General features: G+C 39.2%; 1 protein-coding gene across 6 annotated transcripts in view; it reads right to left on the reverse strand.

The window, feature by feature from the left end:
* Positions 1–470: 470 nt before the first annotated feature.
* LOC136844973 (A disintegrin and metalloproteinase with thrombospondin motifs adt-1-like) overlaps positions 471–24,304 on the reverse strand; it is a 74,854-nt gene continuing 51,020 nt past the window's right edge. For 4 of the 6 annotated variants that reach the window (XM_067114442.1, XM_067114441.1, XM_067114444.1 and 1 more), the window contains 16 exons: positions 23,704–23,833; positions 22,411–22,672; positions 21,943–22,048; positions 19,726–19,860; positions 19,424–19,530; positions 18,182–18,324; positions 17,357–17,601; positions 16,409–16,569; positions 14,662–14,795; positions 13,787–14,031; positions 11,548–11,653; positions 7,025–7,139; positions 5,353–5,510; positions 4,097–4,349; positions 2,603–2,842; positions 471–2,103 (listed from right to left, as the gene is read on the reverse strand). In XM_067114442.1, coding sequence (XP_066970543.1) covers positions 1,871–2,103; positions 2,603–2,842; positions 4,097–4,349; positions 5,353–5,510; positions 7,025–7,139; positions 11,548–11,653; positions 13,787–14,031; positions 14,662–14,795; positions 16,409–16,569; positions 17,357–17,601; positions 18,182–18,324; positions 19,424–19,530; positions 19,726–19,860; positions 21,943–22,048; positions 22,411–22,672; positions 23,704–23,833 — 2,773 coding nt within the window. In that variant the 3' untranslated portion in view covers positions 471–1,870. The remainder of the gene's footprint in view (positions 2,104–2,602; positions 2,843–4,096; positions 4,350–5,352; positions 5,511–7,024; positions 7,140–11,547; positions 11,654–13,786; positions 14,032–14,661; positions 14,796–16,408; positions 16,570–17,356; positions 17,602–18,181; positions 18,325–19,423; positions 19,531–19,725; positions 19,861–21,942; positions 22,049–22,410; positions 22,673–23,703; positions 23,834–24,304) is intronic. The other 2 variants (XM_067114446.1, XM_067114447.1) reach the window with 1 other exon arrangement.

Consider the following 24,304-nt stretch of genomic DNA (forward strand, 5'->3'; position numbering starts at 1 on the left):
TATTTGTGTGATTTAGTTTCATTTTTGTAATAAAATTTAGAAAATGTACTTGTGTTTGTGTAGCCACCATTTGTTTGTGCTGGTTCAGAGTTTGTCTCTCTTGCCCGATGTTCTGGGCCTGATACACAATCTGAAAGAGCCTCGTCGAGAAAATTCTCGACAATGTTGTTACGTTAAACTTTTTAATAATAATAGAAATTTTATAATAATAATAGCCAAGAATATGCGCGAGGCTAAAAAATGTGAAACAAGATTCATCCTTTCACTATTAGAAATTGAGAACGAGAAATACTTTTAACTCAAAACATCTTGATAAGAATCTACTAGAAATATTTAAAAATTACAATTGCATGCTAACAATTCAAATAAAAAAAAAAGAGCCATTGGTCTAGTACAAATAAATAATTCCACTCAGACAAACTTCAAGCCTCGGTGTAGGAGTCTCCAGTGGGGGAGAAATTAAAACATGATTTCAGTACCACTGAATCTTTTATTTCTACTTTCTAAAGAAAGTTGACAATTCTACTGGAAGTGAACAGACGTTCCTCAAGAAATATGTCGTTACGTAATGTGTGAACATTACAGTTTTTCAATCGAATACGTGCGTTGCCAGATTAGATACCAGGTAACAGGTTAACTGCCGTGGGAAACGTCTAAGATCATGAAATATATTTTTTGTAGTTTTAGAAAGTTTGACTAAGATTACAGGATTTCAATCAGCTGTGGACAAAAAAAACCTAGTGAAGTCATTCAGTTCAAGCCATGCCAGCTTTCTGCTCTTTCGTATTATTTGCTTTGATGTCTACAAACAAAGCAGGCGCTAAGAACAAAGAAAACGGAAATTTTGGGAATAACTATCAAAATTATACGGACTCGGTGGGGTGACGGGACTGAATATCGAAAATAAATAATATCAAGAAATTTTGCTATACAAGTTAAGGTTGTTAAGGCCTGAATACTGTCTGAATAAACACGCTTGACTAAAGTATTTAGTCAATGCCATTTAACTTACTTTATAACCATTCATTCATTCAGTTTTGTAAATGTTGGCCTACTTGGACCGCAAACGGGTGCCGGAGAATGCCACAAAATTTTGGTTTTAACATGGATAACCCGAGTTTTCCCGCTAGTGTGGACAGTACCTTTGTTTCATTAAAGCCGGCTACTCGAAACAACGATGAATGACGTCACGCCAAGAGATTCCATAAGCCGCGTCGTGTGACAACTGACGTAGAACAGCTTGAGGTTTAGTGTCCAAAACTGGTTGCAAGAGAGGGTTGAGGGCTACATCCATCAACTGTCGTTTTCAAATAGTGATTATACCGTGGGCTAAGTGACTGTTAACGTTACACAAAATGCTTTTCAACTTTATGACTCGAGTTCTCTTTTTCTTTGGTCCACTGCAACGAGTGACTGACTACGCCGATGATTCACACAAACAAAATTTACAACCTGCACATCACACGTCTGAAAAGCTTTGTACTAAATTCTTTTTTACATGACGGCTACTTTGTACGTTTAAACAACGTCAGAACAAAGCCTAGCTTATTAAAATGTTGAAATTATTTTAGTTCTTGTTTGACATAAGAGATTTATCAATGCTACACTGGAGAAACTGAAAAGACAGTTCAATAGTTTGCTTCCAAAAAAAAAAAAAAAGCACACAAGAAAAATCTATATTAGAGAAAACTACACAGCACAAGGAAGAATAAATAATTATAATCAATAATTACATGAGAAAATTAACTTAAAAAAAACAATCGAATTCATAAAATCATAACATCCACATTACAATGAACTCATCTAAAAGCTACACGTAAGATAAAAATTTTTAAAAAATCACAAATAAAAATGACTAAAATTACGATAGTTATTGCATGGCGTCATCTAAGAGATTCAGGAGCCACTGGCCGAGGAGGCTGGAGGAAGAGGAGGAGGTCTTTTTGGAGTCGTCCAAAGGGCAAGGGGGCTTTGAAGGTTGGCACTCCCTATAGCCTGGCGCTAAGGGCAGGCGACTGATGCCGCAGAGGGACCCGTCTACCGCCTCCTCTTCCCTTCCAGAGCCGCTGACTCGGGCGCAGGTTACCACCACCTCCTCAAGACCTGGAGATGGAGAAGGACACGTCATGACGCTGATAGTACTACTACTACTACTACTACTACTACTTTGACTCCATCAGACGTAAGTACTTACGGTGTGCATGCACTTAATAGTCTAACTTGCCTATCTTCCTAGTTCCTCCACCTTTATTCCCCGACACTACAGAGAGCCCTCTCTGGCCGTATTTCTTCAGAGACTTCGGTCCTGAGCACTTTCTCCTCCTAAATCGTTTATTTTAATTTGACCAAAGATCGTTTTGATACACGAACACGCTTATGGGCTTCTTGCGAAAGACCCAAGATCATTCCCACGTGGGGGAAAAACCAACTGGGCCTACTTCCTAACCAGTGCATGAGGAGCCTGGCAGTAAATCAACTTTGGTTGGTCATAATCAAGGATTTAGAGAGGAGAAGGGCACAGGGCTAGTTCCAAAATACTTCCTAAGTCATCTGTGTGTGTATGTGTGTGTGTGTGTGTGTGGATTCCAAACCCTTTCCTCACCTCGACCGCAAGTGACAGAGCAGGGGGAGATGGTCACCCTCCACCTGAGGTCGTCCTGGACCATCCTGACCTCCTCGTCGAAGGTCGAGCCGTTCCGAGGGGACGGATTCAGTGGCTTGACCTTGAAGGTGTTGGGTCGGAGGGTGACCGTGAAGTTCCTCGTGACGTCATTGGAGAAGAGAGGGTTCCGGAGGTCGATTGAGGACAGCGTTGGGGAGGCGCCGTTGCTGGTGGACAACACTGGGGAGGGAATACACAAATAAATGAACAAGACACAAAAAGAATGGAATGAAATATATAAAACTTAGGCCAAAGACCAAGCGCTGGGACCTAAAAGGTCACTCAATCCTGAAAGGGAAATTGAGAGTACAAATGTTTGAAAGGTATATCAAGAGAAAAACCCGCAGTTGCACTTTGAATCAATTGTTAGGTGAGGGTTGAGGACCAAATGGAAGAAAGAGAATATAAACGGAAGCACAGTAAAAGGAATGAAATGGGATGCAGCTAGGTGCCGAAGGGACGTTGCAAAAAATCTTGAGTAATGCCCACAGTGCGCCGCATGAGATGCAATGACGGCACTACCCCCTTACGGAGAGACACGCAAAAAAAAAAAGAATGAACTAAGTAAATAAATAAACAGATAGATAGATAGAACAATCAGACTGAAGAAATGAATCTGAAACAATCAAATGAATCAAATATAACAATATGAAAATGAAAAAAATAGAAATACAAAGATCGACAGGCAGGTAGATAAGTGCATTGAATGAGTAGGCCTGTGTAAATAAATATGTAAATGACAATCAAATAAATAACAGCGAATAGAAAAATAAACGGCGACAGAGCATTTCTAGAATTTTATATTTGCTGTCATGAAACCTTAAATCTGCAATAGTATAATATTAAATACAAAGTAGTTATTATTCTGAATCCCTCTGTTGCTTACAGTACTGACTTCTAGGCAAACTGCAGTCGATTCTAGCCTGAAAGTTATCAGTTTTTCTTTTTATACCAAATTGATTTCAAACACAGCCTTTAGAAAGCTTTTCAAGGATATTCTGAAAAAGATCATCCATAGATATACTCAAAAGGGAATTAAAAGCAAAGAAATGAATGTCAAAGGAATTGCGGAATTGATTTATCCTTTATATACGAACCAAAGATGAAATAGTGTTAAAAAGAATGGCTGAATTAAAAAATACTCACAATAGCCCGAGTCTAGAAATGGAGAAACAAACCCACAGTTCCGTCTGGGTACAAATATATTTAAAACTAAATCTATACAGATAGCTTTGGGAAATCTGTCTCTAATGACTGAATTGTCTTGGATTTTTAGCAAGAATTAACCTCCAAAGAAGAAAATAATGATAAAGGAATCACTTTATACTTCTAGCAAGGACTAAACAACAAAGTCGAAGGAACTATGGAAGTGCCTTACCCTCTTGGCAAAGGATTAAACAGAAAAGTAGTCAAATAAAGTCCAAGAAGAATTACTTGTCTTGTTGAGATCATTGACGATGGAGAGGAGGAGCTGATCGCTGATGGAGCTGGAGATCGGATGGGAGGCTGAGGTAACATCTCTTCTTCTCCTCTTTCTCCTCTTCCTCCTCTTCCGAGTCCAGGGTTCTGGAGGCGGCCTCACCTCGAGGGGGAAGTTCCTCTCTATCGGCTGCAGCGTCAGGGAGCGGGCGCGCTCGTACTCCGTGTAGATGGTGTTCCTCAGGGGAGTGCCCTCCTCGGAAAAGTCCTGGGGATGGGACGGAGTATTCTAAGAGATATTTTACGAGACGAAAGATACGTTTATTTACTCATTCATTCATTTTATTTATTCATTTATTAGTTTCAGCCCTCGGGTTTATTGTTTGGACCTCCTTCTGCCATCCTTCAAGAGGGCCACTTGATAATTCCCGACCTAAATTGCCTTCAGTACCTTCCTACTAATATTAAATTCTGATGCAAGGCTACAGTATTTTCCTTAGTATTATAAAATTTTTTCCTATTACTCTAATATAAAGTGCCTGGTACTACTACTGCTGTTACTACTACTACTACTACTACTACTACTACTACTACTACTACCACCATGAATCCATAATATCAGTAGCAACATACAGAATCTATTTCCAAAAGCAAGAATATTTTAACACTTGCCATGCACTATATAACCAGACAATGTCTCGTCCAGTTAAGTTAAGTATACCTTAGTTTAACCAGACCACTGAGCTGGTTAACAGCTCTCCTAGAGAGGGCTGGCACGAAGTATTAGAATTTTACGTGGCTAAGAACCAATTGGTTACCTAGCAACGGGACCTACAGCTTATTGTGGAATCCGAGCCACATTATACCGAGAAATGAATTTCTATCACCAGAAATAAATTCCTCTAATTCCTCATTGGCCGGCCGGAGACTCGAACGCGGGCCCAGCGGAGTGCTAGCCGAGACCTCGACCGACTCGCCCAACGAGGAACTGTCTCGTCCAGTGACGACTTCGGAACGTAGTAGCATATTCTACTAATACTAATTTCTAATGTTACTTTGACTCCTTCTTTATTGACATATAAAAGAAGAATTTTAAAAAAAAGTGTAAACATAGCAACGCTTATCAAGCACTTTTCATTCAGGCGACAAGACGCATAATCTTTCCGCGTGGTGTCCGAAGACAATGAAGGCCTATAATGTTTATTGAAACGCAAGTTTGACTATCTAAAAAATAAAGACGAGAAAAGTATCCAGGTAACCAGGCAACTTACCAGGCACTTTCCGTTGAGACAATACGCAGAGCGCGTGCCGTCGCCCCTGGCACAATCGGTCCCGAAGGGGAACCAGCCGTCCCTTCCGTTGACGCGGTAAAAGCGGTAGTTGAGCGTGGCGTCCTGGCAGGCCACGGTACAGGCTCGGTCCGGGTCATCTGGGGTCAGGGGAAAAAATAGGTCATAGAAGAAAACATGAGGGTAGTTCATGCTAATACTGTTATTTCATGAGCAGTGTTCAGGTCAAGAGTATTGTCGCATTACTGGGGTTCATGTCAAGAATATTGTCTCATTACTGGGGTTCATGTCAAGAATATTGTCTCATTACTGGGGTTCATGTCAAGAATATTGTCTCATTACTGGGGTTCATGTCAAGAATATTGTCTCATTACTGGGGTTCATGTCAAGAGTATTGTCTCATTACTGGGGTTCATGTCAAGAATATTGTCTCATTACTGGGGTTCATGTCAAGAGTATTGTCTCATTACTGGGGTTCATGTCAAGAGTATTGTTTCGTGAGTGGGGTTCATGTCAAGAGTATTGTCTCATTACTGGGGTTCATGTCAAGAGTATTGTTTCGTGAGTGGGGTTCATGCCGAGAATATTGTCTCGTGGATAGGGTTCATGTCAAGATTACTGTCTAATTACTGGGGTTCATGTCAGAAGTATTGTCTAATAACAGGGGTTCATGTCGAGAATATTGTCTCATTACTGAGGTTCATGTCAAATCTACTATCTAACAACTGTGGTTCATGTCAAGAATACTGTCTAATAACTGGGGTTCATGTCCAGAATGTTGTCTCATTACTGGGGTTCATGTCAAAAATATTGTCTAATAACAGGGGTTCATGTCGAGAATAGTCTCATTACTGGGGTTCATGTCAAGAATATTGTTTCGTGCGTGGGGTTCATGCCGAGAATATTGTCTCGTGGGTAGGGTTCATGTCAAGATTACTGTCTCATTACTGGGGTTCATGTCAAGAATACTGTTTCATTACTGGGGTTCATGTCAAGAATACTGTCAGGTGTCAGAGCTAGCTTCAACATATGTTAAAACTGTGACATTCGTTACAGTGATGTACTGGTAGCACATTTGTAAAATACCTTGTTTTGTCAATTTTAATATTTCCTTTTTCACATTTAATGTAAACCAAATAGTTCAGTTAAGCATGGCTGTTGAATATGTTATTGGTATATGTTATGCTTCAATTTAGGAACAAAAATATAACTTTTAACATAGGACAATAAATGTAAAAAAAATTACAATAGAAATGAATAATAAAAATTTGTTAAAGAAAAATTTGCTTATCGCCCTACCACTCATCGCACAAGATTGAAATCTTGTCTTTTAATATATATCAAGTTGCATTCTTGATGAAATACAACCTTTAAGGGCTTCTCAAAACACCACGAAAGACAATGTGCCAGCATAATGCCACCTTCATCTAACAACTTACTGCAATTTTTTTTTTTCTGAGCTGACAGTAAATATCTGCAGCCGATATCTTTGAAGTTAACCCTGATTGGCTGAAGCTCATGCTGGTTACCACCACCAAAGGTGAGAATGTAAACATATCGGCCTATCAGAAACGAGAGAGAAATCTTCAACGATATCGTCTGAGGATATTTACGGTCAGCTCAGAATAACAGACCAGACTGACTGTTCATTTACCTTTCGTGCTGGTCAGCTGCATGCCGATTCCGGACAGCTGGTCGACGTCGTGTTTGTACTTGGCACAAATTTCAGAAGCGTATTCGAAAGGAGACTTCAGCTCTGGGCAATCCTTCTTTGCAGAGAAATATATATCAGGTTAATATTCAGTAAGTTCATTAGATTTGAGGTTTTAATTATTATTGATTTCCTCATCCAGGGGTTTCTTAACGACCATCTGATTGATGGGGAGGTAAAGACAATTTTGACCAACTTAGTCATTTTGACCAAGTTGAACTAGATACAATATATATTTTATAGGCAATGTTGTATATACAAACCAATTTTTTATGGCCAAACATATATATATATACACATATATATACATTATATATATATGTATATATATATGTTTATATATATATACATATATATATATATATATATATATATATATATATATATATATATATATATATATATATATATATATATATATATTGGTGTTTGTATGCCTATTTCTACCAACTCAATATAGTTAAGTTGGTACAGGCTTATGTATATGTGTGTGTGTGTCATATATATCGATTCTTAATTTCTTATACAGTTATGTACATATATACACACACATATACATATACATACATACATACATACATACATATATATATATATATATATATATATATATATATATATATATATATATATATATATTTATAAATATTACTGCTGTTCACCCTCGATGTATTTAGGTGTAGGAATATTAGTCAGATTGACCTCGACAGAGAACATCTCTGTCCCGCAGGTAGGCCAGGCAATTCAAAAATAACGAACATAGCAGAGACAGAGGGCTAGCTCAAAACAGAAATAAGCCAATGGTATTAGGGACGTACACCTCAGAGAGGGTTTACTCTCAATATCCTCTAGTAACGGTGGTCTTAAGCTGTCTTTCCTTAACTCTATGTATTCGGCGATGTTTTTGTCAAGGTCGGATTGCCTGGGGCGTCGTGTCAAGATGAAGCCAGTCACCTTGCGGGACCGAGACCGAGGTCAGAGAGAGACAGACAACGAACGAGTGAGAGCAGCGTGCGGGAACGGTCTTTGTTCCTTAAGCCCCGTTCTCACATTCACGATCAGCCCACGCATGTTCACGCATGAACGGAACTGGTAGACGTAAGTACTGAAAAAGTTCCGTGAATGCGTATTTAAGATCGTGGACATGCGGGCGGAGTCGGGAGGTCGATACGCACCATCCCAGCATGCGTGGGGAGCCACGACGCTTCGATATGTTCAAAGATACGTGTCTGCTCACGTCATCCGTCATTTTGCGTGGTTGCACAACCGCGTGGTGCATCTGTAGCGTGGTCTGCACGCTGCGGGACAATAGCGTGGTCCCACGCTGCTTTCCCGTTCCCGCCAAAAACCGCGTGGGTCCCCACGAGATTCGGGAGTCAGGACCTGACGATCCGGGTGTATAAAACAGCTACTGCGGCGCGGATGCGGCTTCAGTTTTTTTATATCTATTTTGTGTATGTGTCAATGTAAACAAATGTATATATTTTGTATTATTGTATGTCTCCATGTAAATATTTCAGCATTAGTATAAGCAATAAACATAATTTAAAAATAACTTTTATTCAATGAACTAAAAACCATCAAAGTAACAAAATGAAGTAATAATAATCACACAATTAAGACATATGCAAACAGCTATATAGTTGAAAATTAACTTATATAAACAGATATCTATTTTTTTGTATTGTTGTATGTTTCCATCTATATATCAGCACTAGTATAAACAATAAACATACAATAGAAAAGTAACTTCTATTCAATGAACTACAAACCATGGAAGTAACAAAATGAAGTAAGAATAACAACAAAAATAAGGAGTAAGTGAAGGTATATTATATTAAAATAAAAAATAAAAAAACTGTACTTTCATATTATTAAGTTGTTCTTCACTACTGCTTGGTAATGGCCTATATAAAGGTATAAACCATTTCAAAATATTCAAAGTTATAACCTTTGAGTAATGCACTTAGCCACATTGCAATGCATGTATTTGCTTCTGCGTTAAAAATGTCAGTGTATGATCCAGTACTAAAAAAAACATACAAACAAATATATAGTTGAAAATTAACTTATATAACAAATGTTTATTTTTGGTATTGTATGTTTCAGTGTATATATCATTATTGGTATAAACAATAAACATGTAATTGAAAAATAACTTTTATTCAATGAACTAAAAACCATTATACTAATAAAATGAAGTAAGAATAATAGCACAAATAAGACATATGTAAAACAAATAAATGGATAAATACAAAGGAAAAGTAAACTGTATGGATATTAAAAATTTTGGAAGTCGACATACAAAGAGAAATTATTATAACAAATATAAATGTATGTTAACAGTAGTTCTCCTTATTTTCAATTACAATGTAGGCCCTAACAGCTTCCACCAATACCATGCAGTGCACATACTCCACGACGGCCTCCATTACATTTCTTTGTTGTCTGTGTGCTGGTGTTATAAGGGCAACGATGTCCTCAATGTTCTCCATGTTGATTCAGCAGCAGGGGAATACTTCTTGCTACAGGGAGGCACTGAATGGCACTGCAAACACATGTGCACAGCACGGCGTATACCCGCCCGATAGTGCGGGGATGTTGTGAGGGTGTCATGAGGTCGTAACGCACAACGTTTATTCCGTGGGTGTTACTTGCTCTGCCACGCATTACATGTGGGGTGTGGCCTATTGTCGTGGCAGTTCACGTAAGCATCCCGTCTATCTTCGCGTGAGCGCGTAGCCTTAACATGCGTTACTCGCACTTACGTTATGGCGTCGTTATGTTGACTTCACGGACATCGGCCTTGAGCCATCCAAATCGATCGCACGACAAACCCTACAGTATAGCCACGTTTATGCGTGAACATGCGTGGCTGATACGTGAATGTGTGAACGGGGCTTTACTCGACTTTTGCTCCTATGTCTATATTAATTAGTGAATTGGGAAGACCGCGAGTATCAAGACTCCTGAGGGTCCGTTGTAATGGCAAACGACTCGACGTTCAAGGTAAGTCCGATTCTTGTTCAAGCTTCGTCGATTGACTATTAACTTTTTCTGTATTTCAAATTTCCTTTGTTTCATCCTTCAGCCACCACTTGCGGTATAATTGTTCACGAAGTCTAGATTAAGCCAAATTATTATATTGTTAGCTTCATCCCTTTATTCCAGTAAAAAATACTAGGATATAGGCTAAGCAAATCGTTTTAAGTCTGTATTCCTTCTCTGTGTCTCGGTCACTGTTTGGAGGAACTGTTGCGTTGTATTTTTATACCATCTTAACGAGTAGAGATTCTTTGTCCGCGTCCGGTGACGTTTATTATAAAGTCTTTATTCCTTGAATATTCTTTGTTAAGGTTAATTACCCTTAACTGGCGACCTTTGGCTAATTAACGACTGTCTTTGAGGTTAATTCGTGGCTTCAAGTGACAGGTTACGTGCATTCTTGGCTTGCAGGGCCGTGAAAAATTACGTAAATTGAACAATGAATGATCAGCCAAAACACTGCAACGTAACAATATATATACAATGTCCAGGTGTGTATTTAAACAGCAAATATCTATTTTTGACCAGTTCAAAATCAACACAGAGGGGGTAGCCTCCCAACCCCCCAGTCGGACCATCCCTTTCCTCATCATACCGGCTTCGTTAGTTCCCTTCTCTCTGAGTACTTCTTTATCAGTATTTACTCATTCATATGGAATGCTATTCGAAATACGACAGAGGCAAGCTTTTATTTTGGTAGTAATGTTTTGTAACTTCTGATTAATACTGAAACCACTTATCTGTCTTACTGGAAGATATAAATTTTACATAAATCAACTCCGACATTGGAGTAGGAAGTTTATATGATGTATACTGTAACTAAAATTCACTCCATACTACTGTTTATAATAAATCTAATGTTCCGAACATCAACACTTCTGTAAATACAATGCGAATGTTATTTAGATATATTTTTTTATAATTATGGATGCACTGACTAGAAAAATCTTACAAACCTGAAAAATAACCGATAAGGAAATTCATTAGCAAAAAATCCCATGAAACTTTGAAGTAAGCAGGAATTACATTTAAAAAAAAAGTAGAGGCGCTTTAAATACAATATTTTTTTTAATGAAATTCTAATGGAGAAATAGCCGCTTAGTTTCTTAAAGTCTGAAGCGAGATTTAGTTTTCCTAAACTGTAAAAAAAAAAAAGATATAGTTTGCTTCAAGTGTGATGGAGAGAAGCTGTTTTGTGTTTTACAAATACAGAGTTCAAATTATTTTCTTCAAATAAATGATAAATATGAACAAAGAGAAACAAATCATTTTCTCAAACCGTCACGGAGAGACGGATACCCTAAAAGACACAAATCATTTTCTTAAAGCGTAAAGGGAGACAGACGCCCCAGGCATGAAATGCTTCCCGAAACTCTAAGGGAGACGAGAACAAGTTCCCGGCTGTTACGATCATTACTCACGGGGTCCTGCGGGTTGCACACTCGGATGTTCTTGTTGATCCCGGAGCAGCCTCGGCCGCGGCACTCCCTGCTCACCAGTTGTATCCCGAGAGCAGATGTGAGACAGCTGTTGGGGGACAGGTGTGTTTCAGGTATGAATGCAAATGGTGGTGTGTCGAGCCAGAGGGATAATATAAGTGTTACGAAGTCAATGCCGTATCTTGTTTGAAATTTAAAAGTTTTAATAATTCGTTATTTATTTACTTTTACTCACGTTTTTCTTGTTACCTGTGAATGCTACGAGTTAATACAAGCTGGAACAATTAAATTGCTAATGGTAAAGGGTTGCAATGAGACCTTACAACCAATAAAGTGAGAGAGTGAAAACGTATATTTCAAAACGACTGCATTACGGAAAAAAATATGAACTCCGAAAAAATTATAACGTTCTTCCGCACAGGTGCAAAAGCTGTTAGAATGACGTCATGCGCTATTCATTTCCCGAGATAGCTCACTAAAAATGTTCCAGAAGTGAAAAGAGAAAAATAAATATCAGCATTGTGAAGCCATACAGTTACCTTGCTCGTTCGTCATTTACTCTTCAGTTTTATTATTTTCTGCTTATCCTCCTAACGCTTATTACACACACACACACTCTCTCTCTCTCTCTCTCTCTCTCCTTATTACACTTAAAAATTTCTTGAGCGAACTATTTTAATAATACTTACACAGAGAGTTTCTTATCTCCTTGTTTTGAGGCTTGTAAATATAAAAAGAAAAACTATTGGTTATGAAAAGGTAAATGCAATAATTCACTGACAGACACAGAGAGCTTATTATTATTATTATTATTATTATTATTATTATTATTATTATTATTATTATTATTATTATTATTATTATTAAGAAAAACAATAACATTAAATAATGTTCTATCATTCACCCGACAGTGAGAAATTCACAATGAAAACTGAACAGGCTCTTGAAAGCTCTTATTAAGTGTTCTGATATATCTGACAGGGCAAAATTATTGAGCAGTTCAATATAATCATAATAATAAACTATACACATAATCAAATGGAAAAAAAGATTAAGAGGCTTACAACAGTAATGTGGAAAATAGGCAACTGGAAATAAAAGTAAAATTTATCAAACAAAAGAACGTGATCCAACAATGAACATTCCATGACAAAGGCATTGTTTGAAGATGGCAAAACTCAAACAATGTAATCTAATACTGACTAGTCGTAGACAAAGGCTTCTGGCAAAGCTCTGAGTAATTTTTTTTATCGGATTTCAGTAAAGAAGTCCCCCGGTACCTACCACACTAACTTTAACCAGCCCAACCTGATCTTAATTAACATGTTCTAAGTTCAAGCGAAGATGCAATGCATTACTACTCTAATACAATTCAACTTGCATTTTAATATTTTACTTACAATCTTTATTCATATATTAATTTGATATCTGGTTTTTAATAACTTATCTCCTCTTTCTGTATTTCCTATTGCCTTCTGTTACTTCCTACGAATGAACACCATATTATTTCGAAGCTTGAATTTCAAGTCAGTGGCTCCTGTGGTGGCCTTGTTCCATGTGAATAGGGTTCATCTTCTGAATAATCATTTTTAATTTAACACTAACTCGACGGGGCTTCGCCCCTATGGCCACCCGTTATTGGCCCCTTGGCAAGACATTCGACAAGGATTTTAAACAAAGAAACTTATAAAATTTGACCTGATAACCTTGTTCTATCATTCGATTTCTGTAGTTTGTGCCAAATGAAACCGAGAATCTTTTACTGCAAACAGATTCCTTTGTTTTCTGTCAAAGTACTCAGACGCAATCAGTTACTATAATCACTTCCTTTGTTTCCTTCAAATGGGCTGAGAGGATCTTTCACTACGCTGCAATATCTTTACAATGAGGCAGAGGGTAACTATTATATTTTAATGTAATCCAATTTCTTTATTCTATATCAAATGAGATGCCATAATCTGTTTTATCACCATCCAATTCCTTTATTTTTTATCACCTGCGAAGTGATTTCCTTTACGTCCCGTCACTTCCTTAATTTCGAGACAGATATGACCCGTAGATTCCACTGACCCAACCGCAACCCCTCAATCCGTGTCAGTCGAGGTCCATGACCTCTCATCCAGCCCCTCGTACCGTGTCACAACACGGGTTCGTCCCGTTCGTACTCTCTCTCTCTCTCTCTCTCTCTCTCTCTCTCTCTCTCTCTCTCTCTCTCTCTCACCTGAATCGGCAGGTCGAAGCCGTCCTCCAGGGCCCCCATTCGGAGTCGCCGAAGAAGGAGGAGGATGCGGACGAGGACAATGAGGACGATGATGACGACGATGAGGAGGAGGAGGAGGAAGCCCCCGGCCTTAAAGGGGTGAGCGAGGACGGACCCAGGGGTCGGTGGGGGTCGGGGGCGCCCATGTCGGGCCTGCATGTAACTGGGTCAGCTCCGTAGAGTGTGTTGGGTCCACACCGGAACTCCTTGCGTAGGTAGGGACAAAGAGGGCTCAGTTAGACAGGGTTCGTTTTTCCGGGATTTAGAATTGAAAGTGGGAATAAGTTAAAGTGGATAGAATAAGGCAGTGATTGCTTTTTCTCTAGGCTCATCCCCCTCCCCTCCCAGTTTAAATAGTTTGATGATGGAAATATATATATCAATCAATTTGCTTTCTTGGAATGGAAATAATTTGAAGAGGGGAATCGGGTTATCAGTTTTAAAATTCAGGTTCAAAGGATTAATAGAACCTTATACAAACAAACACAACTGATTAAAAAACAACATACAAAGAAAATGAAACGGATAAAGAGAGTAAAACAATAAAAAAAAACTACTATCACGGCTATCTCCATCCAATTAGTAATATATACAAATAAAAATAATAGCCACGATTAAAAAGAAATTTCCTCCCCGTCATACAGACTCCACCTAATAAATCAGGAATCAGGTCCACCTCCGCCTCTGGAGGACAGACGAAAAAAACTGCTCAAGAACACTGACAACTGCATATACCCTCGTCATACATTATCATTCCCCACCGCCCCACTACTGAGGCGAGTACGAGCAGCCGAGAGAGGGGGTGGCCGTCAGGCAGTGGCACCTCTGGCACTCACCGTGCACACGCCGGCTACGCAGTAAGCCGGCAGACTCGTCGGGGACTGGCACACCGTCCCGTCAGGGAAGCTGTGACTGACGCTCTGCACGCCGCCGCCTCTCGTCTGGCACTCCACCTCGCACTGCCTTATTCCTGCGGGAGACGATGCAGTTACAAGGAGGGAGTTGGGGAGTGGTGGGTTTGAGGGTGTTGCAGAGGATGCAGGAGGATTGAGTGAAGATTAAGGAGTTGCGGATGAGTTAGGAGGATTTAGTGAAGATTAAGGAGCTGCGGATGAGTTAGGAGGATTTAGTGAAGATTTCGGAGTTGCGGATGAGTTAGGAGGATTTAGTGAAGATTAAGGAGCTGCGGATGAGTTAGGAGGATTGAGTGAAGATTAAGGAGTTGCGGATGAGTTAGGAGGTTTTAGTGAAGATTACGGAGTTGCGGATGAGTTAGGAGGATTTAGTGAAGATTAGGGAGTTGCGGATGAGTTAGGAGGATTTAGTGCAGATTAAGAAGTTGCGGATGAGTTAGGAGGATTTAGTGAAGATTAAGGAGTTGCGAATGAGTTAGGAGGATTTAGTGAAGATTAAGGAGTTGCAGAGGATTCAGGAGGATTTACTGAAGATTAAGGAGTTGCGGATGAGTCAGGAGGAGTCACAGAAGTTAAGGCGCTACAGATGATTCAGAAGGAGTTTGGGAAGATCAGGGAATTGCAAATAAGTCAGGAGGAACTGGAGAGGAATATGGAGTTGAGGATGATTCAGGAGGAATTGCAGATGAGTCAGAAGGATTTGGTGAAGATTAGGAAATTGCAGATGAGTCAGGAGGAGTCACAGAAGTCAAGGCGTTGCAGATGATTCAGAAGGATTTTGGAAAGATTAGGGAATTACAAATAAGTCAGGAGGAACTGAGGAGAAATATTTAGTTGCAGATGATTCAGGAGGAATTGCAGATGAGTCACGAGGAGTCACAGACTTTAGGCGTTACAGATTATTCAGAAGGAGTTGCAGAAGATAAATGAATTGCAGGTGAGTCAGGAGGAGTTACGGTAGATTAAGGAGTTGCAGATGATTTGTGGGGAGTTGGGGAAGATTAAGAAGTCTCAGATGAGTCAGAAGGAGTTTGGGAACACCACGGAATTGCAAATAAGTCAGGGGGAACTGGGGAAGATTAAGGAGTTGTAGATGATTAAGTAGTTGGATTAGGCTAAGGAGCTGGGGGAATGCTGAGTGGTTGGAGAAGACTGGCGAGTTAGAGAAGGCTGAGTACGTCAGCAAGATTGAAAAGTTAAAGAAGGTTGAGTATGTCAGGAAGACTGAGATGTTAGAGCAGGTTGAAAGATCGAGAAATTTGAGAGGGTTGCATACAGGGAAAAGGTTAAGAAGATGAAGACGACTGGGAAACTGGAGAAGATCGATGAATTAAAGAAGGTTGAGAAGTTGGAGAAAACTGAGAAGATTGAGACGCTGGAAACGATTGGAAGTAAGAGAACATCATCAGCAATTGGGTAAGTTGCGAAGACAGAAGATGATCTGGGAGTTACGAGCGTTTAGGGGTTCGAAAAGACTTAGGAGTTACGGATGTCTGAGGGGACAGGGACGATTAAAGAGTCGAGCAAAACTAACCACTCACATAAGAGTGAGAAACTGAAGCTTCAGAATTCCTTAGAATGTCAAGAGAATTTTTGTTAAACAATTTAGCACATCCCCTCTGGAAATAATAAACAGATAATATCTGCGATACAATTTTGTCTAACAGACCTTCCTCGGATATCTTGGCGGCAAGCCCCATGAGAAGGGGCGAATTCCTGGCGCGCTGGGTGCACACCCCGTCGGCGTAATCCTGCAGGGTGAGGCGCTGACCCGTGATGCACTGCTGGACTGGAGAACAGACTCGGTAGCGATACTCGCCGCGACAACCGCTAAAGGTAAATAAACAAATAAATAAATACAAATAAAGAAATATAAATAAATAATTAATAAATAAATATGGATAAATATATAAATAAATAAATAGATAAATAAAAAAAATAAGTAGATAAATAAATAGATAAGTGAATAGACAGATCAATAAATAAATAAATAAATATACATATATAAATAAATAAACAAAGAAATAAATAGATAAGTAAATAAATAAATAAATTAATATAAATAAATAAATGAATATAGATAAATATATAAATAATATAAATAAAAAAATAAATAGATAAATAAATAAATAAATACATGAATACATTAATAAATAAATAAACAAACAAGTAAATAATTAAATTACATAAATAAATAAGTAACTGATCATTTTACAACTGGTTATTTTATAAATAGAGACATGAACCATCGGAAGCAGAAATAATACGAATCCCGAGCAAACTGATGAACAAAATTGGTAAATAAATAAATAAAGAAACAAATTAATATATAAAAAACCAGGAAATCCTTATATAAACAAGGAAATAGATAAATAAGTACAAATACATAAATAAATGATTATATAAATATACATTAACCGATAAATATAAAAAAGTAAACTGATAAATATCCAAGTAAATTTTTAAATAAACAAATGTATAATTAAAAATAGACAGACACATAAACAAACCAATAACTCAATTAACAAAACAAAAATTAATTAATCAAACGACTAATTCATCGCCCGCTCCCCCTCGAAGTCGAAGGAGGAAAGGTGTCGAGAAGGCCCTTCCTCACCTGCAGCGCCTCTCGGAGAGGGAGAGCCCCGTGCTTCCGGAGGAGAGGATCCCGTCCACGCCGTAGAGGCACTCGGACCGACACTCCGACCACGTCCCCCACTCCCCGCCCACGCCGCCGTGGCCTCCTCCTCCGTCGTATCCCGAGGAGGTGCTCAGGGACGTGGTCGGGAACGCCGACGAGGAAGACGACTGGAAGATGGACGGGGCGGCAGAGTCCTCCTGACACTGGCCGCGTCGGCACCACTGTTTTTTTATTTTTTTTTTTTATGAAACGAAAAAAATGGACGATGAAATAACTTTTTTTAAAAAGAAAATGGACAATGGCTTATTTAAGAAAGAGGAAATTAGATTATATTTTTATTTGAAGAAAAGGAAATATGGACGATGAAATAGTTTTATCCCAATAATACCTCTCGTAAATAAATAAAGCAAAGGAATTAAAACAGATCGTGTCTATCTTTCTCTCGTGTAAAAATGCTCTCTCTCTCTCTCTCTCTCTCTCTCTCTCCCCTCATACCTTCCCATGGCCAAGATGCGTTCCTACGGTCTATGCAGTTTCCCATGAATATCTCGTGTAAAAATATAAAGCAAACCAATGAAATTAGATCATCTCTATCGTTCTCTCCTGTAAAAATAATCTCTCTCTCTCTCTCTCTCTCTCTCTCTCTCTCTCTCTCTCTCTCTCTCTTCATACTTTCCCATGGCCAAGAAACGTTCCTATGGTGTATGCAGTTTCCCATTAATATCTCGTGTAAAAAAATACAGCAAAGCAATAAAATTATCTTCTCTCTCTCTCTCTCTCTCTCTCTCTCTCTCTCCTTACCTTCCCATGGCCACAGGACGTCCCCTCCAGCGCCGGGTGCGAGGTCCAGGTGTAGTGATTGCGTCTACAATGAAGGTCTTGGCAGATGTCTTCCAGTCGCTGGGAGTCAGCGTGGTGGCTCCCCACCCCGTGCTTCAGCATGCCTGTTGCGAGGGAAAATCGACGCTATTACAAGAGGAAATAAGATTCGTGAGCTAGAATCATTTGCGAGGGGAAAATAGAGCCTGGTATAAAGGTACATAGACACTCATTTCTGCGTTTGTTCAGAAATCAAATCTGACAACAGGAAACTGTTCTAAATTTTTTCTTCTTTTTAAAATTTTCTTCCTGTAGGAACGGAATGGAATGTAATATCATTCAGGCATGATGGGAAATTGACAGCAAAATTGTTTGAAAGGTATAACAGGAGGAAACCTCACACTTGCACCATGAATCAATTGTTAGGAGGGAGAGGAAAGTAAGATGGAAGAAAGAGAATATTAATGGAGGTACAGAGAGAGGAATGAGAGGGGTTGCAGCTAGAGGCCGAAGGCACGCTGCAAAGAACCCTAAGTAATGCCTACAGTGCCCCGAGTGAGGTGCACGGGCGGTACTACTCCCCTACTGAGAATTTTCGAACTATACTTCAACAATAAACTCCTGTATCCAATTATTGCCTTTCCATGACTCGGCTAAATCCTGCCAATCAACTTGAAACTTTCTTGCAAATACTAAAAGTAATCATTGGTTGTCTTGGAGAACCATCACGTCTAACTGGATTGTAAAATATTTCTATATTAAAAATAATGGCTAGTTTATGAAGTGCAATGGGCATCTATATATTCATGAGTATTACACATATTCTATGGGTAATTGACATCACGTTTAACTTTCATAAAATCCTGAACAAGAAAATGTAATGCAACATAGTGTATCTGATACATTACTAGTGCTATGTACTTACCTGTAGAATAATTTAAATACAGAAATCAGTTTTGAATGGAGATATACACTAGTATTATAAACCTCTAACATGAATGAACATCATTTAGCAACACTTATTCCTCACAGGTTCATTGATATACCAAGAAATTCATATTTATGCTTTAAAATATGCAATGAAACCACATGAAAAATCGTCAATACTATCGCAATCTTAAGGTCTTAATTTAATTTCGTCCTCAGCACTCAACTATAAATAAGTTTTGCTGTAGCAAATAAAACATGAAATTAGATCCAAAAAGAGCTTTTTGGAAGTCTCACATTGCTGGTCAGCGGAGAAACGTTGCCCTGGGAGGGAGTTGGCTTCGTGATTCAGCCCTTCTTCGTGGGGGCGAGAGGAATCCCTGAGGCACTCCGACTGGCGGGAGCTGCGCATGCGTCGTCCAAAGACATCGGGGAAGGTTAGAAGGATTCAAGAATATAGCGCGGTTTTGTTCTTCTATGACGTAATATTTATTTTTCATTTACAATTAGAAAGTTAATATATGTTTGTCGTTATCGTTCGGTAATAAAGACTTAAATATATGTGCTTGCTTGCGTATTTGTATTAGTAATAACCTTACCTGAGGAAATCTTCCAGGTACCTCCTGGAACAGGGAGACCAGGTGATCTTACCAGACCCCAGCGTGGGAGACATCAGGTATCGACTGGCGTCACAATTGTTGCCTGCCTGGTACCCGTCATGCCTCATCCCCAAACTGAAATTGCAACAAAGTGATTCTAGTGACGCTCCTATGGCTCCACCGAGTACTGCTAATCATGGTGTGTGAGATAGTTATGCCGGTCAATAACCTAGATGTTGTGACGCCAGGTTTAGTTAATCATAGATAAATAAACATTTCCCCAATTACTCTTCTCTTCCCCGACATTGCATTAAGCCTAAGTTCAAGCCATGCTCTTGCCTTGTTAGATTTTCAAAGCACATAGGCTCACTGTCCGTTAAGGATGTTTTGTGGGGGCTGGTTGGGATTAGAGAAGGGGCTGGAGTTTGGCCATTAGGTTTAAGCAGAGTCAACAGACGCCATCTGACTCGTTCCCCTAGGTCTTACAGTGGGTGAAAAGGGGCTTGGGTGTTAACTGTAAGTATGTACGTTCGGACTCTAGGACATTGTGTGACGGGCTACAACCTGTCCCTTGCCTCAGAAACTCATTATCTTTTGTAGAATTGCCTAATGATATGAAGTAAATGAAGCTTTATAGACATTGTCGTTATTTTCTTCAGTGTCTGCTTTTGGTGACTATGCTTTTATAGAGACTGCGAAACCGTTTATTTGAGTTGGAGTTATAAAAAATATCAGATTTCAATTGAATTTATAAAATGTAACGTGAATTTTACACGCCACCATGTTACTCAAGTTCAAGTATGTTTTAAAAGAAAGAAAACTAGGGATTTCATGAGTATGAGAGAGAGAGAGAGAGAGAGAGAGAGAGAGAGAGAGAGAGAGAGAGAGAGAGAGAGAGAGAGAAAGCGTTGGCAGACAAACGTAGCGGCCTTTAAATATATCTATACGGAGAGAGACAGACAGACAGAGCGTTCGCAAACAAATGTAGCTGCCTTTAAATAAATCTATACAGAGAGAGAGAGAGAGAGAGAGAGAGAGAGAGAAAGGAAGGTGAAGAACAACATACCGTTATAATCACAGAGAAAAATGCGCCGACGGGTGATGACTTGTAAACATACCCAACAACAAATAAAAAAAAATCTTATTGTGACATGGATTGCCCTAGGAAATGGTCTGCAAAGCAGGGGAAATAATAATGGAGAGAGAGAGAGAGAGAGAGAGAGAGAGAGAGAGAGAGAGAGAGAATGTAATTTATATGGAAAACTACAAAATCACAAAACGGTACATATCTGAAATCAGTTAGCATTGTTTGTCAGATGAATTCTCTCTCTCTCTCTCTCTCTCTAGCGGTATTTCATCTAAGTGCCTGAAGGTCTTTTAACCTTGCATCGAGAAAACCTCGTCCTATAATAAGAACGTTTCTTTAGTACCATACAAGATTATCGGTTTTTTAAACAGAACTCCTTTAGACAGTGTTTAGAAATTCCAAAAATGCAAAGAATTTGTATCATTTCTTTTGTCCGAAAGCTTATTTATCTCTTGGTGTTGATATATATATATATATATATATATATATATATATATATATATATATATATATATATATATATATATATATATTATTTTGTGTGTGTGTGTACAGTATATGTATGTGTATGTATATATAATGTATATTTGTATATTATTTTATCTATATGTGTAAAAAATTTCTTTTTATTTTTTCTGTTGAGGATAAATTGCTGTAGGACATAATTTTCATCAGGTGATATTTGGAATAAGGTTGGACTGCGCCTAAGCATTCCTTGGTGGTTGCTATGCTTTGGGTTAGTTTTATAGTTGAGTTAGTTTTTATATTCTAGTAGAGCTAAAGTTATAAGGCACTGAAATATATATAACCTATATGATAGCTTTCTCTTTTATTTATTTTTATTGACGGTTAACATCCGCTACTGATATCACTGAAACTAATAGCGACTGGTGGAAGCTAAAGTGTCTTCCAGCCTATTGGTTACAATGACATCAGATGCGGACATTTACTGTCGACTGAAAAAAAAGTCAATAGTTAACGTGACCATAATACAAATAAATATTAAATATGAACATACAACATTGCTGCAGTTCCTAAGATAACTTTTTGCATCAACTATCGCAAGCAAATAACTAATCGTTACCTCCTCCTTTGCTTGACTGCTTTCACGATTGTGCAAACAGACTTACTTGTGTCCGATTTCGTGTGCAACGACGTAAACAGACTCGAAGTGGCGGCCCTCGTTCACCGTGCACGAACTCGAACGCGTGCACATGCCAGAAACAGGTGCCAGACCTGATGTACAATGAAAAAGTTCCAGAACAATGATGTTCTATGTACTGAAGTGAATATGCCATATAAGATTTGGGTAGTGTGCAGAGTAGGGAGACAGAGATATTCAAGAGTTACTGGGTGCGGGGGGAAGGGGGGCGGTTTCCCGCTCCCTCACACCCCCTCCCGGCCAGGTCAGGACACGCATTCTAGGAAAGTTAAGGATTTCTCTCGGCCTACCCTATCTCCCTACTCTCCTAAGATATTCAGCAACATATAATTAATATACATTCATTTGTAGCATAATATTACAAACACAGTCTAAAACAGATTCAGTCTGACCCAACTTGACCTAACAAGTGGGTACCACCAGAGCCCAGACTTACCCACGACCTGAGAGTTCACTTTGCCCCTGGAGGTAACAGTGTAGACGTCCAAACCCGTGAGGATGACGGCGTGATCCCAGTGAAGAGGATCCGAGTCGCTGGAGGGGTTCTCCTGCCGCTGCCACGTGCAGAAGTTGGTCAGGAAGTTGTCGATGTCGTAGGGGCGCCTCAGGTCCGGCGGGTCGCTGTACAGGATCTCGAGGCGTTTCAGGACGAACTTCACCTTGTGGCCCAGGGAGTCGTCGTTGTAGAGCAGTTGGACCTTCGGGTGGAACAGAATACAGAACATAACATGGAATTTGGGCCAAAGGCTAAGCGCTGGGACCCATGATGTCATTCAGCACCGAAACGGAAATTGAGAGTGAAAAGGTTAGAAAGGCATAACAGGAGGAAAACCTCGCAGTTCCACCATGAATCAATTGTTAGGAGAGGGTGGAAAGTAAGATGGAGGAAAGGGAATATGAACGGAGGTACAGTCGAAGAAATGAAAGGAGTCGCAGCTAGGGGCCGAAAGGACGCTGCAAAGAACCTTAAGTAATGCCTTCAGTGCACCACACGAGATGCACTGAAGGCATTACAGTACCCCACTACCCCCGTACGGAGGACCTTGGGGAGGAGAACCAAAGGATTTTACTGTTTAACCACCCGTCTATCCAACTTCTCCTCTAAATCCTATCTTCACTAATGGCAGAAATTATTGCAGTCTCTGCCCACTTTAATTTTTCCCGATCACACACTTGAAACTGAGAAATCACTCTTCAAAGAGTCTTGTTGAGCCAAATAGGCTTCCAGATTTTCTCCCCCGTCCATCCTATTTATATATCAACCCCCAACCCTTCTAAATGAAGAAATGCCACAGGGACTATATAAGAATAATTTTTTCAAAGACTGCCTTGGTGTCACATATTTTATACCTACTCTATGAAAACAGTCTTTACAGAATTTATAAATTTACCACCTTACATGTGAAAGCATAAACAGCTGTTTTAAACCTTATAGTATAACCCATTAAGTCATAACCGGTTTCTTTATCATTTTAACCAAAATGATTCCCAGGAAAGGCATGTCAGTATCTCTTGATTTCTGTCTATAACATTTTCTTAAAATAATTTGGCTTTTCCAGTATGGAACTTCACACTGAAACAGACAAATTCTTTCAAGAAAGTGTTACAAACATAAATCAAGAGGTACTGACACGTCTTTCCTGCAAAACCTTTTGTTAAAATGATAAACGTTTTTTTTCTATGGCGACAAAGGAGAGAAGAAGAAGAAGAAGAAGATCCGTCGACTTACAGCATTAATCATGGCCAGCACAACGTTGAGCACTTGTTCCTCCGTCTTGGTCGGGAAGTTGTCTTCCATGTGGCGGTACAGATCCTGGTCCACAAACACGGCCATTTCGATGAAGAGGTCCTCGCCCCGACTGAAAGGTCGAACAGGTCATATGTTACATTTTGTCAGTCATTTTCACGAAATGGGAAAGTATTGAGTTATTAATATTCACAGCTGGACGATGATGATGATGATGATGATTATATTATTATTATTATGATGATTATTATTATTATTATTATTATTGAAAATAATGGCTGTTTCTACGGCATTCAATTTATATAAATTGAATGCCCTAGAAACTCCCATTATTTCCAGTGCTACTGCCCTCAGAGATGATGGAATATAGCAGTATTTGGCCGAAGGCCAAGCGCTGGGACCTGTTGGGTCATTCAGCGCTGAAAGGAAAACTGAGAGTAGAAAGGTTTGAAAGGTGTAACAGGAGGAAAACCTCGCAGCTGCACTATGCATCAGTTGTCAGGAGAGGGTTGAGGAAAGTAAGATGGAAGAAAGAGAATATGAACGGAGGTACAGTAAGAGGAATGAAAGAGGTTGCAGCAGC

Source organism: Macrobrachium rosenbergii, chromosome 13 (assembly GCF_040412425.1).
Source record: "Macrobrachium rosenbergii isolate ZJJX-2024 chromosome 13, ASM4041242v1, whole genome shotgun sequence".
NCBI classification, from domain to species: domain Eukaryota; kingdom Metazoa; phylum Arthropoda; class Malacostraca; order Decapoda; family Palaemonidae; genus Macrobrachium; species Macrobrachium rosenbergii.